Source organism: Carassius auratus, linkage group LG28B (assembly GCF_003368295.1).
Source record: "Carassius auratus strain Wakin linkage group LG28B, ASM336829v1, whole genome shotgun sequence".
Taxonomy (NCBI): Eukaryota; Metazoa; Chordata; class Actinopteri; order Cypriniformes; family Cyprinidae; genus Carassius; species Carassius auratus.
This window is the reverse complement of record NC_039293.1, coordinates 3,660,608-3,684,843: the sequence shown is the minus strand read 5'-3', so window position 1 is coordinate 3,684,843 and position 24,236 is coordinate 3,660,608. Positions and strand designations below refer to the sequence as shown.

General features: G+C 36.6%; 1 protein-coding gene across 3 annotated transcripts in view; it reads left to right on the top strand.

Moving 5' to 3' along the window:
• The window catches only part of LOC113067755 (myosin-9-like), a 30,388-nt gene extending 16,393 nt beyond the window's left edge, over positions 1-13,995 (top strand). For all 3 annotated transcript variants that reach the window (XM_026240209.1, XM_026240208.1, XM_026240210.1), the window contains 24 exons: positions 10-131; positions 308-377; positions 462-622; positions 2,124-2,232; positions 2,335-2,466; positions 3,299-3,643; positions 3,722-3,845; positions 4,543-4,714; positions 4,797-5,009; positions 6,037-6,181; positions 6,272-6,478; positions 6,562-6,666; positions 6,742-6,894; positions 8,037-8,285; positions 9,230-9,442; positions 9,526-9,738; positions 9,818-9,979; positions 10,058-10,186; positions 10,270-10,358; positions 11,279-11,402; positions 11,486-11,694; positions 12,441-12,549; positions 12,634-12,806; positions 13,842-13,995. In XM_026240209.1, coding sequence (XP_026095994.1) covers positions 10-131; positions 308-377; positions 462-622; positions 2,124-2,232; positions 2,335-2,466; positions 3,299-3,643; positions 3,722-3,845; positions 4,543-4,714; positions 4,797-5,009; positions 6,037-6,181; positions 6,272-6,478; positions 6,562-6,666; positions 6,742-6,894; positions 8,037-8,285; positions 9,230-9,442; positions 9,526-9,738; positions 9,818-9,979; positions 10,058-10,186; positions 10,270-10,358; positions 11,279-11,402; positions 11,486-11,694; positions 12,441-12,549; positions 12,634-12,806; positions 13,842-13,950 — 3,837 coding nt within the window. In that variant the 3' untranslated portion in view covers positions 13,951-13,995. The remainder of the gene's footprint in view (positions 1-9; positions 132-307; positions 378-461; positions 623-2,123; positions 2,233-2,334; positions 2,467-3,298; positions 3,644-3,721; positions 3,846-4,542; positions 4,715-4,796; positions 5,010-6,036; positions 6,182-6,271; positions 6,479-6,561; positions 6,667-6,741; positions 6,895-8,036; positions 8,286-9,229; positions 9,443-9,525; positions 9,739-9,817; positions 9,980-10,057; positions 10,187-10,269; positions 10,359-11,278; positions 11,403-11,485; positions 11,695-12,440; positions 12,550-12,633; positions 12,807-13,841) is intronic.
• Positions 13,996-24,236: the final 10,241 nt, after the last annotated feature.

Below are 24,236 nucleotides of genomic sequence, written 5' to 3'. Positions count from 1 at the left end.
GTGCCTCAGGCTGGTAAGTTGGAACCTCATCTGGTTCTGGATCAGCTCAGGTGTAACGGTGTCCTGGAGGGAATCCGTATCTGCAGACAGGGATTCCCCAACCGCATCGTCTTCCAGGAGTTCAGACAGAGGTTCGCTGCTTTCTCTGACCACAACTTTTCACATGAATAAAGTCCTTCCTTATCCCTCTTAAGAATCTGTTTTACGTAAAGTCTGAATCTGATTAATTATGATTAGTTCTTGCTAATGCTAGACCTGATTGCATGTTTCCATTGATGTTAACCAAGTTTTGTGTTTTATCGCTCAGGTATGAAATCCTCACGCCCAACTCCATTCCCAAGGGCTTCATGGATGGCAAACAGGCTTGTGTGCTGATGGTGAGACCCGTTTTACAGTGAAATCAACTGGTTTTAAAGTTACTTCATGAAGTCTTCTAAACTGTGGTTCATCTGTGTTGTCAGATCAAAGCGCTGGAGCTGGATCCAAACCTGTTCCGGATCGGACAGAGCAAAGTGTTTTTCCGCGCCGGAGTGTTGGCTCACCTGGAGGAGGAGCGTGATATGAAGATCACAGACGTCATCATTAACTTTCAGGCCTGGTGCCGTGGATACGTCGCCCGCAAGTGAGTCTCACTACACATGTTATAGAGTTTAATGACAGTTAATGAGATGCATAAAGCTGCTGAAGTCAAATTAACACAATATTCACTCCAAATAGAACATGTTTTGTACTATACTTATGACCCTATGATTTCCGCTATTCAGAAAACGTGGACGGAATCGCTGAATCCAGTCATAAAAACGGAATTTACAGTTTAACTCGGAATGTCACAGAATTTGTCAAATTTTTGATGAATGAATCTAAAGTTGGTCATTGCACTTACATCAAATTGCGATTTGTATTAATATCTGTAAATATTAAGCTATTTAAATATGAACCCTGTATTTTATGTGTTAATGAATGGCGCAGAAGCGCGACTTTGTTTATTACACACACTGAAGTGCGCGTTGACGCTCGCGGTGATTTCGGCTTCTGTCGTCTTACTAAATGAGGACGTGAACACATGAACAACATCTCCAGAACTGCTCTGAGAGTCACTTCATGAGCATTTGAACATTTGATTTGAGTTAAACTAGCGTCACATCACATACACAGAACTGTAAAGGTATTCACGGCAACCCGTCAAAATAAAAGTCCGGTTTAATTTAAAGACAAGTGTTTGCCAGTAATGTATTACTATTGTTCAGCAGAACATAGCCTACTACTACTAAAATGAAACAAACATTATTTTTTTAAGAAATAATCACACAACATTTCTTCCATGTTTTATTTTTAATAGTAAATCCCCTTTGTTTACCAAAAAATAAGGTTTGCTTAATTTTCAGTAATTAAAAGAAAAAAATTAATGAATGAAACCAGAAAAATGTAAATACACAGAATTTCTGAGGGGGAAAAACATTTTATAAGGCTATTTTAAGAAAATATTTGAATAAATTAAGTTGTTTTATGCATTTAAATAATGCTAAAACACAGAATTAGGCAACAATAAAACATATGGTGATAAACATTTTATAGGGGCCCTAAACATGTAGTTTTTGTTAAACTTTTAATAAATTGTTGTGAAAATGTATGTGTAATGATTTTAATTAATTAGACATGCTTTATGATTAATACAATTAAATTTAACCATTAAAAAGAATTTGAGAAAAATGTAAACAGAAAAAAATAGAATCCAGAAAAATTTAATCAGAATAAATGGAATTTGGGAAAAAATAAAACTGATTTCATAGGGCCCTGTATACAGTGACAAAATGATTTGCTAATGAGTTTTTGCTCGTCAGATGCAGTTGGTATCAGGTGGAAGATGTGACTCTTAGCATGTGTCTACTGTGTTCTGGGTGATTGCTAGGCTGTTGCTATGCTCTTAGCCAGTTTACTGGGATTAGAGGTTATTCAGGTTATTGGGTTTACTATAAACAATGCCAGAGCATTGGGGTGCAGTGTAGTTTGAAGAAGTTGCTAGAATATTAGTCAGAAAATGTGGTAGAATCTAGACATGCAGGTGATTGTAAAGTCCACAGATGTGGTGTTTACCGGTGTGTGTGTGTGTTTGTGTGGTTCAGGGCGTTCGCTAAGAGACAGCAGCAGCTGACGGCCATGAGGGTGATCCAGAGGAACTGCTCTGCGTATCTGAAGCTCAGGAACTGGCAGTGGTGGAGACTCTTCACTAAGGTTAGTGACACACACACATGTTCAGATGACTGTTGCTCTTGAGATGTGCTCTGTGCTGATGCCGTGTGTGTGTGTGTGTGTGTGTGTGTGTGTGTGCTTCAGGTGAAGCCGCTGCTGCAGGTGAGCCGACAGGAAGAGGAGATGCAGGCCAAAGACGAGGAGCTCCACAAAGTTCGGGAGAAGCAGATGGTGGCTGAACAGCAGCTGAAGGAGATGGAGGACAAACAGAAGCAGGTAACAGAATACTGCTTACACTCTTATATCTTTACTTTTTTCAGTTATATTTATATGTATCTCATGCTATAGTTTCATTTTACATATGATTATTATCAATATTATTTTAAATCTGCTATATGTTATGAATGATACATAATTTGGTGTCTATATATGGTGCATTTTAAAATGCAAAATGTGGTGCAAAATTGTATTTATGCATGTAAATATGAATTAAGTATGTCATGCAAAATTTTACAGTATATTTTTTTTATTTAGTTTAATTTAATATGTTATAAATTATGCTACATTTTAAATTAGCTTTCCATATTATCAATTGTATGCATGTTATATTTCACATGTGCATTATGTATTACTCTATATATATATATAAACGATGCTATTTTATCCAAACTTTATTATAAATTGCGCATATGCTGTATTTCACATTATAGACATTTTATAAACATTGTGCTGCAGTTTACATAAATTATATATAATATATTATGATTTTTATATTTTAAATTAATTATATTAATTACATATTACCAGTTACAGTTATATTATGCATTAATTATTAATTGTGAATCACTCTATATCTTCGATTGATTATAATATGTAAGTATATATTTGTATTTATATATAAATAATAAAGTATGCTACATTTAATGTATATTGTGATATATTTAACATATTGTATATTATGAATTAAACCTTTTATGCTGTATTTTACATTCATTATACATTGTGGAATATGTATTTTTCCTGTTTTATTTTCTAGTATTTGTTCTTTATTTATACAGATTCCTAACGAGACTGTAAGTGTGAATGTTAATGTTGTTGGTGTGTGCAGCTGGGCCAGGAGAAGCAGGCTCTTCAGGAGCAGCTGCAGGCGGAGATGGATCTGTGCGCCGAGGCCGACGAGATGAGGAACCGTCTGGTGGCCAAGAAGCAGGAGCTGGAGGAGATCCTGCACGACCTGGAGGCCCGCGTGGAGGAGGAGGAGGAGCGGGCCAATCACCTGCAGACGGAGAAGAAGAAGATGCAGCAGAACATCGCCGACCTGGAGCAGCAGCTGGACGAGGAGGAGGCGGCGCGCCAGAAGCTCCAGCTGGAGAAGGTCACCATGGAGGCCAAACTCAAGAAGACCGAGGAGGACGTGATGGTGCTGGACGACCACAACAACAAGCTCTCCAAGGTCTGTGCGCTCGTCAGGTTGATCTGAGAGTCTGTTCAAACGCTGGCTGCTCTTCTCACTGTTGGTCTGGTCACGCAGGAGAAGAAACTCCTGGAGGAACGCATCGCTGAGTTCACCACCAACCTGGCCGAGGAGGAGGAGAAGTCCAAGAGCTTACAGAAACTGAAGAACAAGCACGAGGCCATGATCACCGACCTGGAGGGTGAGCAAAGAACACAGAGATCGAGACAGACCAGTCATTCATTCAGCAGACGCTTTTATAAAACAGTGACTTAGAAAAGAGGACTAAACTAAGCAATTCATAATAAAATAGATAACTAAATGCTTATTTATGATATATATATATAAGCCATATAAAATATAGCACAAGTGAAATTCATAAGGTTGCATTCATGTTTAATACAAAACTATGTATATTGTTCCTAATATATAATTAATGTAATATGCAAAATAATAATATTTAATATTTCAATCTAGCATAATGCATAAAATGTATCATTTATAATATATGAATGGTATAATGTATAATATATGATATTCGTATTAAATGTGTAATATTAATTAAACATTGTATATAATTATAACATCAAACAATAGCAAAATGCAAAATATGGTATATATATATATATATATATATATAACATTTTGCAAATAAATGATAAACTATGCTATATTATTTATATATATATATAACATTACTTCAACATTTTGTTCCTGACACCCAAAATAATAGTGAACTGAATGTCTAAATTACCGATATTTTATACAGTTTACGAACATAATTTATCTCAATAATCCCAGAAACAGAAAGTATGATGCTTCAGCTACTTGTAGCATTAAAATGTCGGAAGTGTTAAGTGAATGAAAGCAGAGTGAGTAAATGAACACCAATGCTGCAGACCGTCTGCGTCGCGAGGAGAAGCAGCGTCAGGAGCTGGAGAAGAACCGCAGGAAGCTGGAGGGCGACTCTACAGAGCTTACCGATCAGATCGCAGAGCTGCAGGCGCAGATCGCCGAACTACGGGCACAGCTCGCCAAGAAGGAGGAGGAGCTTCAGGAGGCGCTCGCCAGGTGAGAGCACGCCGCGTCCAATCACAGTCGAGCATCTCCTCACCACTGATCCCAGCTCACGAGTGTCTGTGTGTCCCGTCAGGATCGAGGAGGAGGCGGCTCAGAAGAATCTGGCGCAGAAGAAGATCCGGGAGCTGGAGGCTCAGCTGAGCGAGCTTCAGGAGGATCTGGAGCTGGAGCGAGCGGCTCGAACCAAAGCCGAGAAACACCGGAGAGACCTGGGAGAAGAGCTGGAGGCGCTGAAGACGGAGCTGGAGGACACGCTGGACTCCACCGCCGCGCAGCAGGAGCTCAGGTCTGTGTGTGTGTGTGTGTGGGTGATTATAACACTCACATCTACTTCCAGTTCATGTCTGCTTCATTTACTACACTTGTGTGGACTGGAGAAGATCTTATAAAGGTCTTCCTGGAGTCAAATTAAAAAGTGTTTGATACGCTAATATTGGTACTTTTTATTATTATAGACTAAAATATTTACAACACTCATATTATTGTGTTTTTATATTATTAGATAATCTTTTTTTTTTTTTTTTTTTTTTGCAGTTTGCATTATATATTTTTTATTTACACAATTGCATAATAGTATAGTTACTCATTTTTATGTTACAAATATGGTAGAATAATGTTAAAGTAATAATATCAAATTTCTTTGTTTTATTTTCTTAGATATATTTTTTTAATTTAATGGTGCAAATTCATTGCAGTTTTTCCTTTATAGTTAGAATGAAAGTAATAATAATAGTAGTATTAAAATAATAATTTTAATATTGTTATGCATTTTATTTTGATCGATAGATATTTATTTGTATTTAACAGTACAATTGCATTACAATTCTTTATTTTTATGATTCGTCTTATGATGATAATATAAAATAATTGCATCCTACTATTATAGTTTGTAAAATTTTCATTATATTAAATATTCATTATCAATTTAAAACTACGGTTGAATTACAGTTTTCAATTCAATTTATGCATTTAGCAGACGCTTTTATCCAAAGCGACTTACAGTGCATTCAGGCTATCAATTTTTTTTACCTATCATGGATAAAATAGATAAAATAATGTATTATTTAATAAATATTTTTTTTATTATTATTTTATAATTAGATAAAATAATAATAAAAAATAATTGTATTAAATTGTTAAAAAAATTATTGTATTATTCTCATTATATATTTTTCTCTTTTTATTTTTTGAGTTGGTTCTTTTAAATATTTAAACTCCCTCAAAGCAGCCATTTCTCCTGGCATCAGAGTCGTTTTCCTGGATGTTACTACAGAAGCAGTGATGTGAGTCATGTGTGATGGTGTTTGCTGCAGGACGAAGCGTGAGACTGAAGTGGCTCACCTGAAGAAGACTCTGGAGGACGAGGCTAAAGTTCACGAGCAGCTGGTGGCCGAGATGAGACAGAAGCACGGTCAGGCCTTCGACGAGCTCAACGAGCAGCTGGAGCAGGTCAAGCGGGTACGAGACGCTCTCCTTCACTCTGAGAACAGTGTCAGATGTGTGTTTAACAGCTCCTGAGTCTCTGAGTCTCTGCGTCTCTGTTTGCAGAACAAGGTGTCGGTGGAGAAGACCAAACAGGCTCTGGAGTCGGAGAGGAACGAGCTGCAGATCGAGCTGAAGACGCTGATGCAGGGCAAAGGAGAGTCGGAGCAGCGCAGGAAGAAAGCTGAGACGCTGCTGCAGGAGCTGCAGGTCAAACACGCCGAGAGCGAACGCCAGCGCTTCGAATTCGCCGAGAAAGTCGCCAAGATGCAGGTGAGAGAACCAGCTCGATCGATAGATGCTAATGTACTGACGGAGGGTTAGCGCTAGCGTGACGGCGCTCTGTCTCTCCTCAGACGGAGCTGGATAACGTCAACGCTCTGCTGAGCGAGGCCGAGGGGAAGTCGATCAAAGCCTCGAAGGACTGCTCATCCGTGGAGTCGCAGCTGCAGGACGTACAGGTGCGTGTGGTGGGGGATTATGGGATGTGTGCGTGTGCCTGGCTCGCTGTCTGAACGCTGGGCGTCTCCTCACAGGAAGTGCTGCAGGAGGAGACGCGGCAGAAGCTAGCGCTGAACACACGTCTGCGTCAGCTGGAGGACGAGCAGAGCGGTCTGAGAGAGCAGCTGGAGGAGGAGGAGGAGGTCAAGAGGAACATGGAGAAACAGATGAGCAGCATGCAGGCGCAGGTGATACTGCACACAAACACTGAAAGAGGAAACGCACCTTCACAAGACGGAACGGTGTTTGATTCGGTGTTCATTCGTCGTCTCAGCGAATTCATTTAGTTCTTTACAAAACAGTCTGAATGATTAATTAGCGAATCTCTACTAAGTACAAAACCCTGAAACTAGCAGTCAGGCAACAGATTTATTCAGTAGATTTATATATATATAAATGAAAATTGGGAAATCACAAAAACCACAACCAAAAAAAGGGTTAAATTGCAAACATTTATTTATTTATTTTATTTTGAATACCAAACTTAAAGAGCTAATTGCCATTTTATAATATTATTATTATTATTATTATTATTATTATTAGTGTAAGATATATATATTATAATTTCTAAAGATAATTTTATTGTTATTATTATTTTTGTTTCTGACTTTGTTGTTAGATATTTGTTTTATTAAATATCAAAAAGAGCTTATTGCTGTAACTTTATATTGTTATAAGAATGTTTTAAAATTATATTATATAACTTTCTTCTTTAATTGCTGGTAATTTTATTAATTAATTTTCTTATTCCTTAGTTTCTTACGTTACTTATTTATTTTAGTTACTTCTTAATTTCTTTATTTTTGTATTTATTTTAATTTCTTCAGTTTTTTTTTTGTAGAATTTATAATAATTCAGTCATAAATATTTATAAATTATGTTTAATAATTTGGAATACTGCTACTGTTAAGTTTATAGCACATGCTCTTATTTATTATTTTAATTTTAGTAGTATTCAGTGCGTAATGCTGAAGATTTCAAGCAGTACTATGCCGAATCATATCACATGTTTAGTAAGCGGCATCCAGTTATCATCTGTGACCCTGGATCACAAACTTAAGTCTTAAGTGTCAGTTTTTCAATGTTTTGTTGGCTATTGCTAAAAATACACCCCAGAGACTTAAGACTGGTTTTGTTGGTCCAGGGTCACATTTCAGATATAAGCAATTTAAGCACAAATACCCCAGTTCAGCCAAATGAGTTCAATGAAAGGCTTAATTTGTGTTTAAATCCAAACTGAATCCAGATTAAGTGTAAACGCTGCACACACTGTGACAGTGATTGGCGTAGCTCTTCTGTGTGTGATGAGCTTCTGTCTGTTCTGCTGCAGCTGGCCGAGATGAAGAAGAAGATGGAGCAGGAGGCCAGTTTCCTGGAGAACACTGAAGAGACCAAGAAGCGCGTCCAGCGCGACCTGGAGGCCGTGACGCAGCGTCTGGACGAGAGAAACGCCGCCTTCGACAAGCTGGACAAGACCAAGACGCGGCTGCAGCAGGAGCTGGACGACATGCTGGTGGACCAGGACCACCTCCGACAGATCGTCTCCAACCTGGAGAAGAAGCAGAAGAAGTTCGACCAGGTGAGAGACCTGCGATCGGGACGGGGTTGATTAGAAGAGCACGGCTCTCAAGAAGAGACTGAACGTCATTTAAAAAAGACCAAAAGCTCATTAAAATAAGCTAAAACACTACATTTTATCATTTCTAATCTGGATAGATAATGAAGCCTCCTAGTGTGATATCTGGACATGGACATGGAGAGGTTTAGTTCTGAAATATTTGGGGTAGAAATTGTAAAGAAAACAATCTTAGATTGTTTATTTAAATGTTTATTTTTGTAGTAATGCTGAACTTAAGATGAATTAAAAAAATTGGTTTTAGTTTTTCCATTTTAAACATTACATTTGTATTTATTTAATTTTGTCGTTTTAGTAATTTCTAAATATTTTATCAGGTGTTGTGACAAATTTTTTTTTAATATAATTGCTTTTCTTGTTTTGTGAGCTTTTAAAAGTTTGTGTTTTTGTATTTAAAAACATTTGTTTATTTGTTTTAGTCATTTTAGAGATGTTGTTTGTTAAAATAAAACCTTGTGAATGATGTGGAGATGACAAGATTTTTAATTTAAACAATTTTATTGTCTCTTATTTTTATTTATTTGTAAAAAGAATTTTATGTCAGTTATATTTGATCAGGTTTTGTAAGTAAAAGCTATTTCTAAAAATTGTTAAAAAGAAAAAAAACATACATTTTTAGAACTAAACATTTAAAACAAAATCATTTTTTTGTTGTTGTTTATAATTAAATGTTTTCATTATTCATAATTTAAAATACTTTTATTCTTATTTTAACATATTACATTTACATTTAGTCATTTAGCAGATGTTTTAATCCAAAGCGACTTATAAATGAGGACAGAATCATGAAAAGTGATTCTTGTTGACATGAACCACGAGAAATAAATCCTCTGTAGACTCTGACTAATATCTGAAGATAGATCTGAAGGTTTGCTGGTGTTTTTCAGATGCTGGCCGAGGAGAAGTCCATCTCTGCCCGTTACGCAGAGGAGCGTGACCGCGCCGAAGCCGAGGCCCGTGAGAAAGAGACGCGTGTGTTAGCTCTCGCCCGCGAGCTGGACACCATCAGAGACCTGAAGGACGAGATGGACCGCACCAACAAACTGCTGCGCGCCGAGATGGAGGACCTGGTGTCCTCCAAAGACGACGTGGGCAAGAGCGTAAGAGACCTTCCCATCGTCTCAGAGCGTCAGTTCAACAGACGATCGCCCGAGACCTGACGGTGTTCCTGCTTCTCCCTCAGGTTCACGATCTGGAGAAGTCGAAGCGCTCGATGGAGCAGCAGCTGGAGGAGATGAAGACACAGCTGGAGGAGCTGGAGGACGAGCTGCAGGGCACCGAAGACGCCAAGCTACGTCTGGAGGTCAACATGCAGGCCATGAAGGCGCAGTACGAGAGAGACCTGCAGGGACGAGACGAGCTGGGAGAGGAGAAGAAGAGACAGCTGCTCAAACAGGTGCCAGCTGAGAACAGACTAAACGTGTTTCATGATCGTCGATTAGAAAACATGAGTCATGTGTGTGTGTGTGTGTCAGGTGCGTGAGATGGAGATGGAGCTGGAGGACGAGCGTAAGCAGCGCACGCTGGCGATGGCGGCGAGGAAGAAGATGGAGCTGGACCTGAAGGATCTGGAGGCTGCCATCGACCAGGCCAACAAGAACCGAGACGAGGCGCTCAAACAGCTCAAGAAAGTGCAGGTTCGTCTCGTTCTCTTACTGCAGCAGTAATGGAAAACCAGCTTTACGAACGGTTTCCTGATCACGTTTGTGTTTCAGGCTCAGATGAAGGACCTGCTGCGGGAGCTGGAGGACACGCGTGTGTCCCGCGAGGAGATCCTGGCGCAGAGCAAAGAGAACGAGAAGAAGGTGAAGAGCATGGAGGCCGAGATGATCCAGCTGCAGGAGGTCAGTGTGTGTCTCTGTGTGTGTGTGTGTGTGTCGTCAGTCTGCTGTGGTCACATGAGCGTCTGACACGAGTCTGAATGCAGGAGCTGGCGGCCGCGGAGCGAGCCAAGAGACAAGCGCAGCAGGAGAGAGACGAGCTGCAGGACGAGATCAACAACATGGCCAACAAAGGGTGAGGAACAGCTCTGCATTCACCAGTGTCTAGCGGAGGAGACACACAAGAGAAGGGAAGAAAGAGACAAACTATTCAAATACTGAAGACAAAAAAATATTAATCTGCTTTTATAACTATTTTGATGGATACTTGTTGTTTTATACAAACAAAAACGATTTCTCTAAAAGTTATATCAATTATAATGAAATAGATTCGTTAAAGATGCATTAAAAATTTTATTTGTATTTATTTGAATATTACATTTTATTTTGTGAACCATTTCAATCTAATAGTTATTAAAAATCAAAACTACTGGAAATAAATAATAATAATTTATTGCAGTATTTTTTTAAAGATATTGATGATGATTTTTCTTTATGATTTTCCTAATAAGTATATAAATGATAAAGTATAAATGGATTTATAAATGAACTAAAACACATTATTTATCCTTGTCACTCTACTATTTTAATATTTACAAATATTTAAATCCAAACAATAAACAAAAAATATTTATTTTAAAAATGTTTAAATTAAATTGTTTTATTATTATTATTTTGTTTGTTATTTAGGCAATATGATTCACAACTACTAAAATGATTAAATATTCTTATGATGTTCTTCCATTATTTGGAAACATACAGATTATTTTAGTTAATACTTGATTAATGTGACAGTTAAACTTAATTAAACACTTTGCTAAATAGATTTCACAATTCACCATTTTTAAATGTTATTATATGTTTTATCTTGTAACATTTTAGCGCTAATAAATAATTAATAATAAAAATAAAAGACATTTAATTGAAGTTAAGTGTTTTTTTAAAGGCCAAATTTTGTGTAAACACATCTAAAAACAGCAGCTTTTCACAACAAATTTCTTCTGGCTGATATAATCTTGTATAATGGCCCATAATCCTTTGTGTTTGTGTGCTCAGCTCCCTGGGCTCGGAGGACAGGAGGCGTCTGGAGGCGCGCATCGCTCAGCTGGAGGAGGAGCTGGAGGAGGAGCAGAACAACACCGAGCTGGTGAACGACCGGCTGAAGAGAGCCCTGCTGCAGGTCAGGAGCGCCGCTGACCTCTGACCCCTGACCCCTGACCTCTGACCCCCACAGCGCTCTCACCAGAGTCTCTCTGTCCACAGACGGACCAGATCAACGTGGAGCTGACGGCGGAGCGCAGCACCTCCCAGCGGCTGGAGGGAGCACGATCACAGATGGAGCGCCAGAACAAGGAGCTGAAGCTCAAACTCACCGAGCTGGAGGGAGCTGTCAAGAGCAAATACAAGGCCTCCATCGCCGCCCTGGAGGCCAAGATCATCCAGCTGGAGGAGCAGCTCGACATCGAGACCAAGTACTGCCACACACACACACACACACACGCTTAGACATGTTTAGATGGTTTACAAAGAGATACAAATTAATATTAAATTATATGAAATTAACTTCCAATTTATACAATTTAGGTCAACAAATAAACAAATATACACAATTTATAATTCTAAAAAAAATTATATTATTCACAATTCAGATACAAAATAAATAAATCGTTTTTGTTTTACATTTTAAGTCAACAAATTATATACAAATATACAATTAATATTGAATCAATTTGTTCACAATACAGATACAAATCAACTACAAAAAAATACATAATACATTTAATTACATAAAAACATAGATATATTCAGATATTTTAATTAACAATAATCTATTTTTTTTTAATTCATTACAATACGGATACAAATACATGCATATGCATTTATCTACGATGAACCATTTTTAAACATGTTTAGACGATTTACCATACGTGATAGATATTTACTTTAGAAAATATACAACTGAATAGATTAAATTCACAATTTAAATGAGAAAACTCAATGAATGAAATTTACAATGATATAATTAAATTAGAAAAGATACTTGAAGATACAAAGACTTGATAAAAGTACAAAGCAATATAATTAAATGAGAAAAGAACACATTTACTACAATTTTCAGATTAAAGTCCCATCGGTCTACAAATAAGAATGTACCAATAATTAATCTATTTATAACAGTGGGGAAAAGCTGAAAGTAATAAACAATGTTTGTGTTCAGAGAGCGACAGCAGGCCTCCAAACTGGTGCGTCGTACAGAGAAGAGGCTGAAGGAGGTGATTCTGCAGGTGGATGACGAGAGACGCAACACAGACCAGTTTAAAGATCAGGTGATGCTCATTACAAACCCTGTCAGTCACACTATTCCAGGTTAAAGTTCAGCGATGTTAACGGTTGTTTGCGATCGATTGCAGTCTGAGAAGCTGAACAGCCGCATGAAGCAGCTGAAGCGGCAGCTGGAGGAGGCCGAGGAGGAGGCGCAGAGAGCAAACGCCAACCGCAGGAAACTACAGCGAGAGCTGGAGGACGCCACCGAGTCTGCCGATTCAATGAACCGAGAGGTCAACATCCTGAAGACCAAACTCAGGTGCGAGAAAACACGCTGCACCATAACAGCTCAACTGATGATCGCCATCGTTTTGAGCAGTTTTAGAATCGAGATTATTATTTATTTATTTATTTACTCATGTTTACATTTCTTTAGGATTATTGCGCATTCAAATCCGTGTTATTAAAGTTAACTAAAATAACAAACCATTTTAAAAATACACTTTCATTACTTGGAAAAATATTTTTCATTTAGACAAATCATTAGAAATCACTTATTAAAAAAAAATCTCTAATTTTATTTAAAGTATTAAAATTACTAAAATGATTAAAAAAAATATATATATTTGTTACTTGTTATAAAATAAATGTTAACAAAAATAAAATGCATTATAGCTAAAATTTAGATCATATTTACAATTTGTTTAGTTTAACTTAAAGTACTAAAACTAAAATTTAAATATAAATATAAAAATGTATATTAAAGATTATAGACGTTTGAATAATGAATTATATTTTGAAGTTCAATTATTTAAAATGCTACGACTAAAACTGAAATTTAGTTTAAGAAATTGATTAAAAACTATATGGACATTTAAAAAAAAAACATTTTGGTTTAATTTGAAGTACTAAACTACGACTTCTATAAATAGCTAAGACAACATTTCACTCAAATTAATTTGAAAATGAACAAAATAAAAATTAATTTATAACATTAAATCATTCACATGGTTTATTTTGCCTTGCATAGTTTCTCGATCATATGTATTATATAAATTAAAATATTCTTGATAAAATGAAAACTAAACAAACAAGAATTTTTCTATAGCTAAAATGGTGAAATTCCTAATATTAATTCCAATGACTACAAATTATGTTCGTATATTAATTTAATGTACCATTTCTATTATTTCATCCATTTCTCTATACTTCTATTATTCGCTATACTCTATACGCTATTATTCAGTTGTTCTATAATTCTTATTAATATCGCAATTAAAGTATGTTGTCTTAATAAGGCATGCATGTGATCAAATGCTTATCTGACATTGAAATGTGTGTCTTTTGTGTCCAGACGTGGTGATCTGCCCTTCACCATGCGCCGCATCGTCAGCCGCTCGGGAATCGAGAGTGACGAAGACCCGGAGTCCAAGATCGAAACCCCCGAACCCAAACCCGAGTGAAAGAAGCCGAAAAGCAGCATTCCCTCGCAAACACACACACACACATACACACAAGTCTTGGACGACAACGTTCACGAAAACTCAGAGATACTTCGTCGATTTTAGTTTTTTGTTCTTATTTTAGTGCCATAGTGTATTCGCGCACACACAATGGTTCTCCTGACAATCACACACACGACAGCTTCACTCACACAGAGGACCAAATTTGTCAATGTCTAGAATAGAAAAAGAACGGAATGATATTTTTGTAAGGGCGCATTCCGTCAATTGTAGTCCCGATTCCGGATCTATTTTTCTAACTGAAGTAAAAGGATAAAAAATAAAAATGGTGAAGAAGAGAACTTATTGAAGGGGACCAAAGCAAAATTGCTTTCTATGAAACTGTATTTTATCTGTACGTTTTTATAATGGTATAAGGATGAACATAGCGCTTGCTCTCTTGCACCTCTGCTGGTAAATAATAGATTGTGATGAGAATTATAGAAACTATGCTACAGTTACGCTTTTGGGCTTCACACATGAATACTTAGTAAATCAAACCAGCACTGAAAATATTAGAGATTTTCATGCTACCGTATATGCACATGAAATGGCAAAGACTGTTTTGAGCAATAAATGGAAGGGGTTTCTAGCACTGTTGCAGCAGATTGAAGGAATAAGGATCAAGTAGGCAATGCACGAACTCATTTAGACATGCACTATGCACTATCGCCTTAAATCTACTATTTGGATATGTTCTGTTCCTCTTTACTTTTCAGTAAATGTGTCTTTGTTAATGTTCAGAGCATGATTGGTGGAGGGTTTGACGGTTTCTCTCACGCACACACTGTAAACGCTGAGCACGGCTGCGCGGGAATCGACCATTTGGCGGGAGTTTTTAAAAAACATGGAACGCTTCCATGACTACCTCTGATCACGTGTAACACTCTGTGACGTCATATTTGATTCTCTGAAAGAGCGAAGGAGAACGGATTTGAACGACAGCGATCTCCTCCTCGAAGCTCGTGCTCAGCTTCTGCTTGTTTTCGCGCACACTGCTGGGAAGTGAGAGAAATTTACTATTATTGATTATGTAAGGATAGATGGAGCATTTTTCTCTCTCATTCTCATCGTCTCCCAATTATGACTTTGTGATGTTATGTTCTCTGTCTCTGCAACTCCTTAATTATATCTGGAGAGAGTTGTCATAAATCGTTGGTGTAATGATGCAATAAAATGGCTTTTTCAAAACCCTTCTAGCAAGTGTATGAGCTCTTGGCTTTTTTTTTTTAAGTTACAGTTAAAAACAAAACTATCTTGGACTTGGGCTAAAATGAGCCCACTGCTTTCAACCATTTAACAAATATATTTTAGTCCTGTAAAATCATTTGTTTTTAACATCAAACTGTAAAAGTCATTGCACAATGATCGCTTCTAAGAGGAAACTAACTTTAATAACCCTGGTCTACCTCAACATCTCGTTCACCGAAGAACGTCTTTCCCAAATGTTTACTATATATATATAATTTTATTTATTTTTTTCCCCTGAAAATCCAAATGTTCGCTTTCATTATTTAGTCAGTCAGAAGAAATCCCGCGCGTCACTGCAGTGTTATAGAAGAATACAAAAAGGCTGTTTAATTTATGCACATCACTGTCATTTGTTAAGCGATTTTAATAATCACTGATGAAAATAATTTTTCTTTCTATTTTTAGTTGTGTGAAAAATTAGGAGCGCCGTAGAGTAGATCCACAGGCGTAACTATCGGTAAGCAGGGTAAGCGGTTGCTTATGGGCCCGGTGTCATGAGAAATCGAGTCCGCCCGAGAAATCGAGTCCGCTTAGGACCCCGAGTGATCCCATTGGCTCAACGAACATTTAATGGGTATTATTTTTTAGCGCCTGATTACAATTCCTGCTAAATCGCGTTTTTTTTTTGTCGTTTGAACTTTGCTATAATAACCATTTATGTACTTTAAATTACTTGTTTCATAGGCTAGTATATAGCCGACGCGCTATAGGTTGTGAAATCAAACATTTCTCGTTTTTTTTTTTTTTTACTTGCGTATCAGCATAGCATACAGCTACTCGATGTGTGTGTGTGTGTAAATTAATATTGTTAATCTAAATTATATAATATCACAATTGATGTGCAGAACCGTGTTATTGTTGTATTATATACAGATATATTATTATTTTATGTAAAACGAATTTTATATCAATTTTACATGAAGTATGTCAGTATGCCTATTATATTTATACCATTAAGTATAGTAAGTGAATAATGGTTGTTTGTGCACTGAAAATAACTAAAAATACAGCTAGATAGTTTATATAGATAGCAATAATTGCTATATAATTATAACGTGCAATTATAATATAATGATTCTACTGTTTTTTTTTGTTTGTTTTTTACATATAAATGTTCAAGCAATATGCACACTATCAATGTAAGACATTTATACATTTTTCAAAATGCATAACATTTTCAAAGAATCTTTACAGAAAGACATACTGTTGTGTCTATATGGTCAAAAACACCCTCACTGTTTTAATAGTTGGTGCTAAATGCATTAGTCGTAATACATACAGCAAGCAAGCCAAAGGCAACGGTGGTTAATAAAGAAAAATCTGTAAGATGTCGATACTGGAGTAAAAAAACATTTGGAGAAACCAGACTAACCAAAAACACTGGGGACCAGTTCTCCTCTGTATATTTAGTCTGAACATTTGGTACAATATCATTGGTAGTTAGCAGTGTTACTGCATTGATTCAGCTGTAAGGTTAGAGGTTAATTGTGCCATGTACAGGCAGCAACATTGTTTTCTCTGTGGCCCAGGTGAGGCATGCAGTGGCAGTGAAGAGTGCTAAGGTGCAGTCATCCATTCATTAATGCTTCCTTTTTTCGCTGAAACTGGAAACAGTTCATCCTATGTGAAGTCCATTGTGGAAGATTGGGGAATCATCAGTCTCAACGTAACTCAAGAGCATCTCTGGACAGAGCTTCTGTGGTAAAGAAAAATATAAAAACGTTTAGGAACTGTAATATAACAATTTTTTTCCTCTCTGCCTTTGTAATATACTGTATGCTGGAAGACTTTCTTTACATCATACTGAACGGGTTCAGAATACAACAGAAGCAGGAAACATAAAAAATCACTGTTAACCGTAGAGCATCGGTTTACAATTCTTGCAAAAATCAAGTTATGATTTATGTGTATGTTGTTATAAAAACAATCAAACAGACATAAATGTAATCTGTTAAGCTCAGTCTATTTTGCATTAAATAAAGAGACAGGTGATTTATTTGAGCAGAGCTTGTTTTCTGCCCCCACTATTTGGAAAGGCTAAAACGAAAGAAAAAAAAAAAATATATATATAATAATAATAATAATAATAATTATATATATATATATATATATATATATATATATATATATATATATATATATATCCTATTTTCTATTAAACAAAAAACTGCTGCAATGAAAATCTTATGAATTATTGTGCCTTAATTTACTATTAATTTCATTCATAATTATTCACTTACTGAGCGCTATTATAAAAGTATATGTGTTTGTTTATGTTAAATAAAAGATAAACATGAGAAAAGAGTCGTATCTTCACTTAAAATGCATCTTGAACAATCGGGTCCCACCTAGCGAGGACCCCTAAGATGGCGGCCGTCGCGATGCCTGTGCGCAAGTCGCAACGGAGGCAGTTGTCACGAAGGACACAAGACAGGTAGTAATTCACACTAAAACTCTTCGTGTGATTTGTGGACGAGTATGACAGAACTAGAGGTGTTCTTAATCCCGTCCAGCACACGCAGGCATTTGGGTGTGGAGGGGAGGGGCGATTAATATTTGAGCTGATTTTCTTATTAACTACTAATATTATCCACTGTCCTTGTACAGTAATATGACACTGACAATACACACACAAATAATAGTAGTAACGTTAGTAGTGATAATAATAATGAATCATCTTAGGGGTCCTCGCTAGGTGGGACCCGATTGTTCAAGCCTTTTTTCTCGCGATCTTTGACGATGAGGTCTGTATTCATTGTTCAGGCGTTTTATCAACTCCATCTGCTATTTTTTCCTCATATGAACGGATTTTGCAGGTAGTTAATACGACCTCAAATCTGACGAAGATTTTTAGTGTACATTAGTAACTGTCTCGTGTCCTTCGCTCGGGACAAGTGCCTCCGTTGCGTCCTGCGCACAGGCATCGCGACGGCCGCCATCTTAGGGGTCCTCGCTAGGTGGGACCCGATTGTTCAAGATGCATTTTAAGTGAAGATACGACTCTTTTCTCATGTCTATCTTTTATTTAACATAAACAAACACATATACTTTTATAATAGCGTTCAGTAGGCCTAAGTGAATAATTATGAATGAAATTAATAGTAAATTAAGGCACAATAAATCAAAAGGAGATTTTCATTGCAGCAGTTTTTTGTTTAATAGAAAATATTTGTATTTTCGTATTAGCCTTTCCAAATAGTGGGGGCAGAAAACAAGCTCTGCTCAAATAAATCACCTGTCTCTTTATTTAAAGCAATGTTTGAATGCAAAATAGACGGAGTTTAACAGATTACATTTATGTCTGTTTGATTGTTTTTATAACAACACACACATAAATCATAACTTGATTTTTGCAAGAATTGTAAACCGATGCTCTACGGTTAACATTGATTTTTGATGTTTCCTGCTTCTGTTGTATTCTGAACCCGTTCTGTATGATGTCAAGAATGTCTTCCAGCATACAGTATATTACAAAGGCAGAGAGGAAAAAAATTGTTATATTACAGTTCCTAAACATTTTTATATTTTTCTTTACCACAGAAGCTCTGTCCAGAGATGCTCTCGAGTTACGTTGAGACTGATGATTCCCCAATCTTCCACAATGGACTTCACATAGGATGAACTGTTTCCAGTTTCAGCGAAAAAAGGAAGCATTTATGAATGGATGACTGCACCTTAGCACTCTTCACTGCCACTGCATGCCTCACCTGGGCCACAGAGAAAACAATGTTGCTGCCTGTACATGGCACAATTAACCTCTAACCTTACAGCTGAATCAATGCAGTAACACTGCTAACTACCAATGATATTGTACCAAATGTTTAGACTAAATATACAGAGGAGAACTGGTCCCCAGTGTTTTTGGTTAGTCTGGTTTCTCCAAATGTTTTTTTACTCCAGTATCGACATCTTACAGATTTTTCTTTATTAACCACCGTTGCCTTTGGCTTGCTTGCTGTATGTATTACGACTAATGCATTTAGCACCAACTATTAAAACAGTGAGGGTGTTTTTGACCATATAGACACAACAGTATGTCTTTCTGTAAAGATTCTTTGAAAATGTTATGCATTTTGAAAAATGTATAAATGTCTTACATTGATAGTGTGCATATTGCTTGAACATTTATATGTAAAAAAACATTGTGTAGAATTATATTATAAATGCAAGTTATAATTAACAATTATAAACTAGCTGTATTTTTAGTTACTTTCAGTGCACAAACAGCCATTATTCACTTACTATTACTGATTTGTAATAGTACAAGTAAATGTTGTAATATTTTATGTACTGTGTTATATGAGTTAAAGTCAATTACAATTGTAATTTCTGTCATCATAATGAATTTATGTAGTGTGATAATTGCTGTATGATTTTCTTTGAAAACAATAGTTTCTTAAATAATATACAATCAGCAATTGCAATACATGAACTGCTTGTAAGAAAAACCATATATAACAACATAAGTACTTATTACAATATTGAAAATAATGTAAAAAAAATTACATGAATTAGGTAATAAGTCAAAATAAATAAAAATCAAAGTGTGTGTGTGTGTGTGTGTGTGTGTGTGTGTATATATATATATATATATATATATATATATATATTTATATTTGTACGTAGGTTCGTTTTATTACTAATTATCTTTCTACTATCCCACAATCTTCTGAATTTGTGGGCTAAACGTGTTTTAGTCATCACAACTGAATTATTATTATTATTATTATTTTAAAACTGGAAAATATATTCAAAAGCTGTGCTGAGGCGTTTAGTAACCGAATATTAAAACTATGCATTATTTATGAGATGTTGCTAGTTTTATGACATTTAAAAACATTTTGATCGATTACATTCTGTATGTTGCTTTTACTAAATTATTTTAGCTTGAAACAACAAGCTACCGCAGCTCCGATTAGCCATACAACAAGTTATCGCGATAACAACTTTTGATCAGGCATTTAAAACAGCTACCGCATTGGTCCTAAGCGGACTCGATTTCGCGGGGGGACTGGATTTCTCACCACACCGGACCAATCAGGGGCCCACCCGTGTTACTGGAAGATCTTGATTGACAGCCGGGTCCCCCTATCGCATTTGACTACTTTTAGTTTGATCGCATTTAATTTTTTTGTGAATTGATTTGAATAAATAATGACAACAGCATATTTGACTGAAAATTAAATAAATGTTTGAAATTAACAATGATGAATTTGATGTAATTTGTTTCTAAATGGAACTGGGGAATCCCAGGGTGAACATCGTGCAAAACAGTAAAAAACGTTGAACTTGAGACCGACATGGAGTCGTACAATTATAAACACAAAAGTGGTTTGCACTGCTTTCATGATTTTTCTGACCATCCCAGTGACATAGACCTCTGCAGAGCGGTCTTTTCAAAACTAAAACTGATAAAAAGCTATCTCAGGAGCTCAATGGGACAGAGTAGTCTCTCTGGACTTGCCATACTGTCAATTGAGAATGCCCGTGCGCGCAATCTGGACCTTAAGGATATGATTGACAACTTCGCACAGAGGAAAGCCCGGAAAATGCAGCAATAATGTAAGTGAGCATCTTTTTTATGTATTTGGACCTATGCCTATGTGTATATAGCAGTGACAGTAACAGTAACAATGTGTTATTATGGTGCGCCGACACCAGCAGTTTTTTTTTTGTTTTTTTGTTTTTTGTGCGCGTAGCGTCATCACGTGTTGTAGTAGGGGGGCCCGCCTTGATAATCCTGCTTAAGGGCCCGGTGTTGGCTCGTTACGCCACTGAGTAGATCATATTATATTATTATAGATTATAGAATATAGATTATAAAATGTTAGTCTACAATCTGTTTTGACAGTACTGAGCTCGTCCACGAGAGCGCGCACACGACCGTCTCACTGCAGAACTGGTTCAGAGTGGATTTACAGTATTGTTCAAAATAATAGCAGTACAATGTGACTAACCAGAATAATCAAGGTTTTTAGTATATTTTTTATTGCTACGTGGCAAACAAGTTACCAGTAGGTTCAGTAGATTGTCAGAAAACAAACAAGACCCAGCATTCATGATATGCACGCTCTTAAGGCTGTGCAATTGGGCAATTAGTTGAAAGGGGTGTGTTCAAAAAAATAGCAGTGTCTACCTTTGACTGTACAAACTCAAAACTATTTTGAACAAACATTTTTTTTCTGGGATTTAGCAATCCTGTGAATCACTAAACTAATATTTAGTTGTATGACCACAGTTTTTTAAAACTGCTTGACATCTGTGTGGCATGGAGTCAACCAACTTGTGGCACCTCTCAGCTGTTATTCCACTCCATGATTCTTTAACAACATTCCACAATTCATTCACATTTCTTGGTTTTGCTTCAGAAACAGCATTTTTGATATCACCCCACAAGTTCTCAATTGGATTAAGGTCTGGAGATTGGGCTGGCCACTCCATAACATTAATTTTGTTGGTTTGGAACCAAGACTTTGCCCGTTTACTAGTGTGTTTTGGGTCATTGTCTTGTTGAAACAACCATTTCAAGGGCATGTCCTCTTCAGCATAGGGCAACATGACCTCTTCAAGTATTTTAACATATGCAAACTGATCCATGATCCCTGGTATGCGATAAATAGGCCCAACACCATAGTAGGAGAAACATGCCCATATCATGATGCTTGCACCTCCATGCTTCACTGTCTTCACGGTGTACTGTGGCTTGAATTCAGAGTTTGGGGGTCGTCTCACAAACTGCCTGTGGCCCTTGGACCCAAAAAGAACAATTTTACTCTCATCAGTCCACAAAATGTTCCTCCATTTCTCTTTAGGCCAGTTGATGTGTTCTTTGGCAAATTGTAACCTCTTCTGCACATGCCTTTTTTTTAACAGAGGGACTTTGCGGGGGATTCTTGAAAATAGATTAGCTTCACACAGACGTCTTCTAACTGTCACAGTACTTACAGGTAACTCCAGACTGTCTTTGATCATCCTGGAGGTGATCATTGGCTGAGCCTTTGCCATTCTGGTTATTCTTCTATCCATTTTGATGGTTGTCTTCCGTTTTCTTCCACGTCTCTCTGGTTTTGCTCTCCATTTTAAGGCATTGGAGATCATTTTAGCTGAACAGCCTATCATTTTTTGCACCTCTTTATAGGTTTTCCCCTCTCTAATCAACTTTTTAATCAAAGTACGCTGTTCTTCTGAACAATGTCTTGAACGACCCATTTTCCTCAGCTTTCAAATGCATGTTCAACAAGTGTTGGCTTCATCCTTAAATAGGGGCCACCTGATTCACACCTGTTTCTTCACAAAATTGATGACCTCAGTGATTGAATGCCACACTGCTATTTTTTTGAACACACCCCTTTCAACTAATTCAACTAATTGCCCAATTGCACAGCCTTAAGAGCGTGCATATCATGAATGCTGGGTCTCATTTGTTTTCTGAGAATCTACTGAACCTACTGGTAACTTGTTTGCCACGTAGCAATAAAAAAAATATACGAAAAACCTTGATTATTCTGGTTAGTCACATTGTACTGCTATTATTTTGAACAATACTGTATCTGCTTTACACTGGAGCTCATCTATTCCCTGTCTTTCAGTGTGTAAAAATTAGTGTAAAACTGAGATTCGCTTTTACTATTATTTTATTAAGTGACTTAAGTTGTGCTGAATGTCATCATTCTTATTCTCAGACAAATACTTCATCTGTCTGACATTACTTCGGTTAGGACTATTCTGCTTTAAACAGATCGAATCGATTGTTATTAGTATTATTAATACAGTAGTCAACATTTGAAGTGGATCAGAAAGTTACTCAGTTGTCCTAAGAACGCTTTTTAGTTTTAAGTTTTATGACAACTTTGATGAAAGGTTTGTTTTATGTTTCTGATTTAGCGTACTGAACATTTTTTTAAAACCTTCCCCCACCCCCAAGAAATCATTTGTAAGTGTCAAGCATCTTTACCGACACAACTGTGGCATACTTTAAGGTTTAACCTGTACAAGAACAACCTGATTGATAACACACACAAGACTGTCCTACGTTTTGCAGTTGATTTTCACCCCTATAAAATAAATGTTTCCCAAATTGTTAAAGAAACATGTTTGTGCACTGTGTTTAGGACATTATGTCTCTCAGCAAATAAGTTGCGACAGAATATACACCGTGTTTAACCAAGTCTTTGTCTTAATATGGACAATCACCTTTTACTGTCTATGACAATCACACATCATCAAAACTGAGTACAGCGCCTCAGAGGAGAATAAAAGTGAACACAGGCGCCACCCAGCGGCGAGGAAACACAGTACAGCAGAAAACCAGCGCCTCCTGCATAGACCTACAGTCAAGGAATCATTTAATTTATTTACTTATATATGCACAATACATCCAACTCAGATTATTTGATAGAGTATTTGTTGATAGATGTAAAATTACATCTTACATGAACCATATTTTAAATTTGTAACACAACAAGTCATAATATTTTATCATGAATTTAAAGCTTTTAGAAAAAATACAGTAATTTGTTATTGTTTATAGGTAATAACATAATACATTACACAGTAAATAATGTATACCTTATACATTTTTTTGCACATTCAGATCCATACTTTTCCATTTCTTTTTCATAGTCTTTGTTAAAATAGTTTTGAGTTGCAGTCTTAAATTAAATTGTTCTTGATGGGCACTGTGTAGAGCGAGTGTGACGGGACACTGTTACTGGGAGGTGGAGTGGACTGGTGATGGGACATCAGGAGAGGGTATATCAGTGGCATATAAGAGCATCAAGAGGAAGGGAGAGAGTAATGTAAATTAAATGTAAATATTTGGATCTATGCATTTATTACTCCTATAAATTTGGTCTGATCTTAATTCAGTTTACAGTTGTAGACAAACACAATCTGACACAAATGCTTAACACAAATAAAATAACTTTTAACATTTTTATTAATAATCATTCACATTGGATGATGTAGAAAAGGGGCTCACAAACTTATTCTTGCCT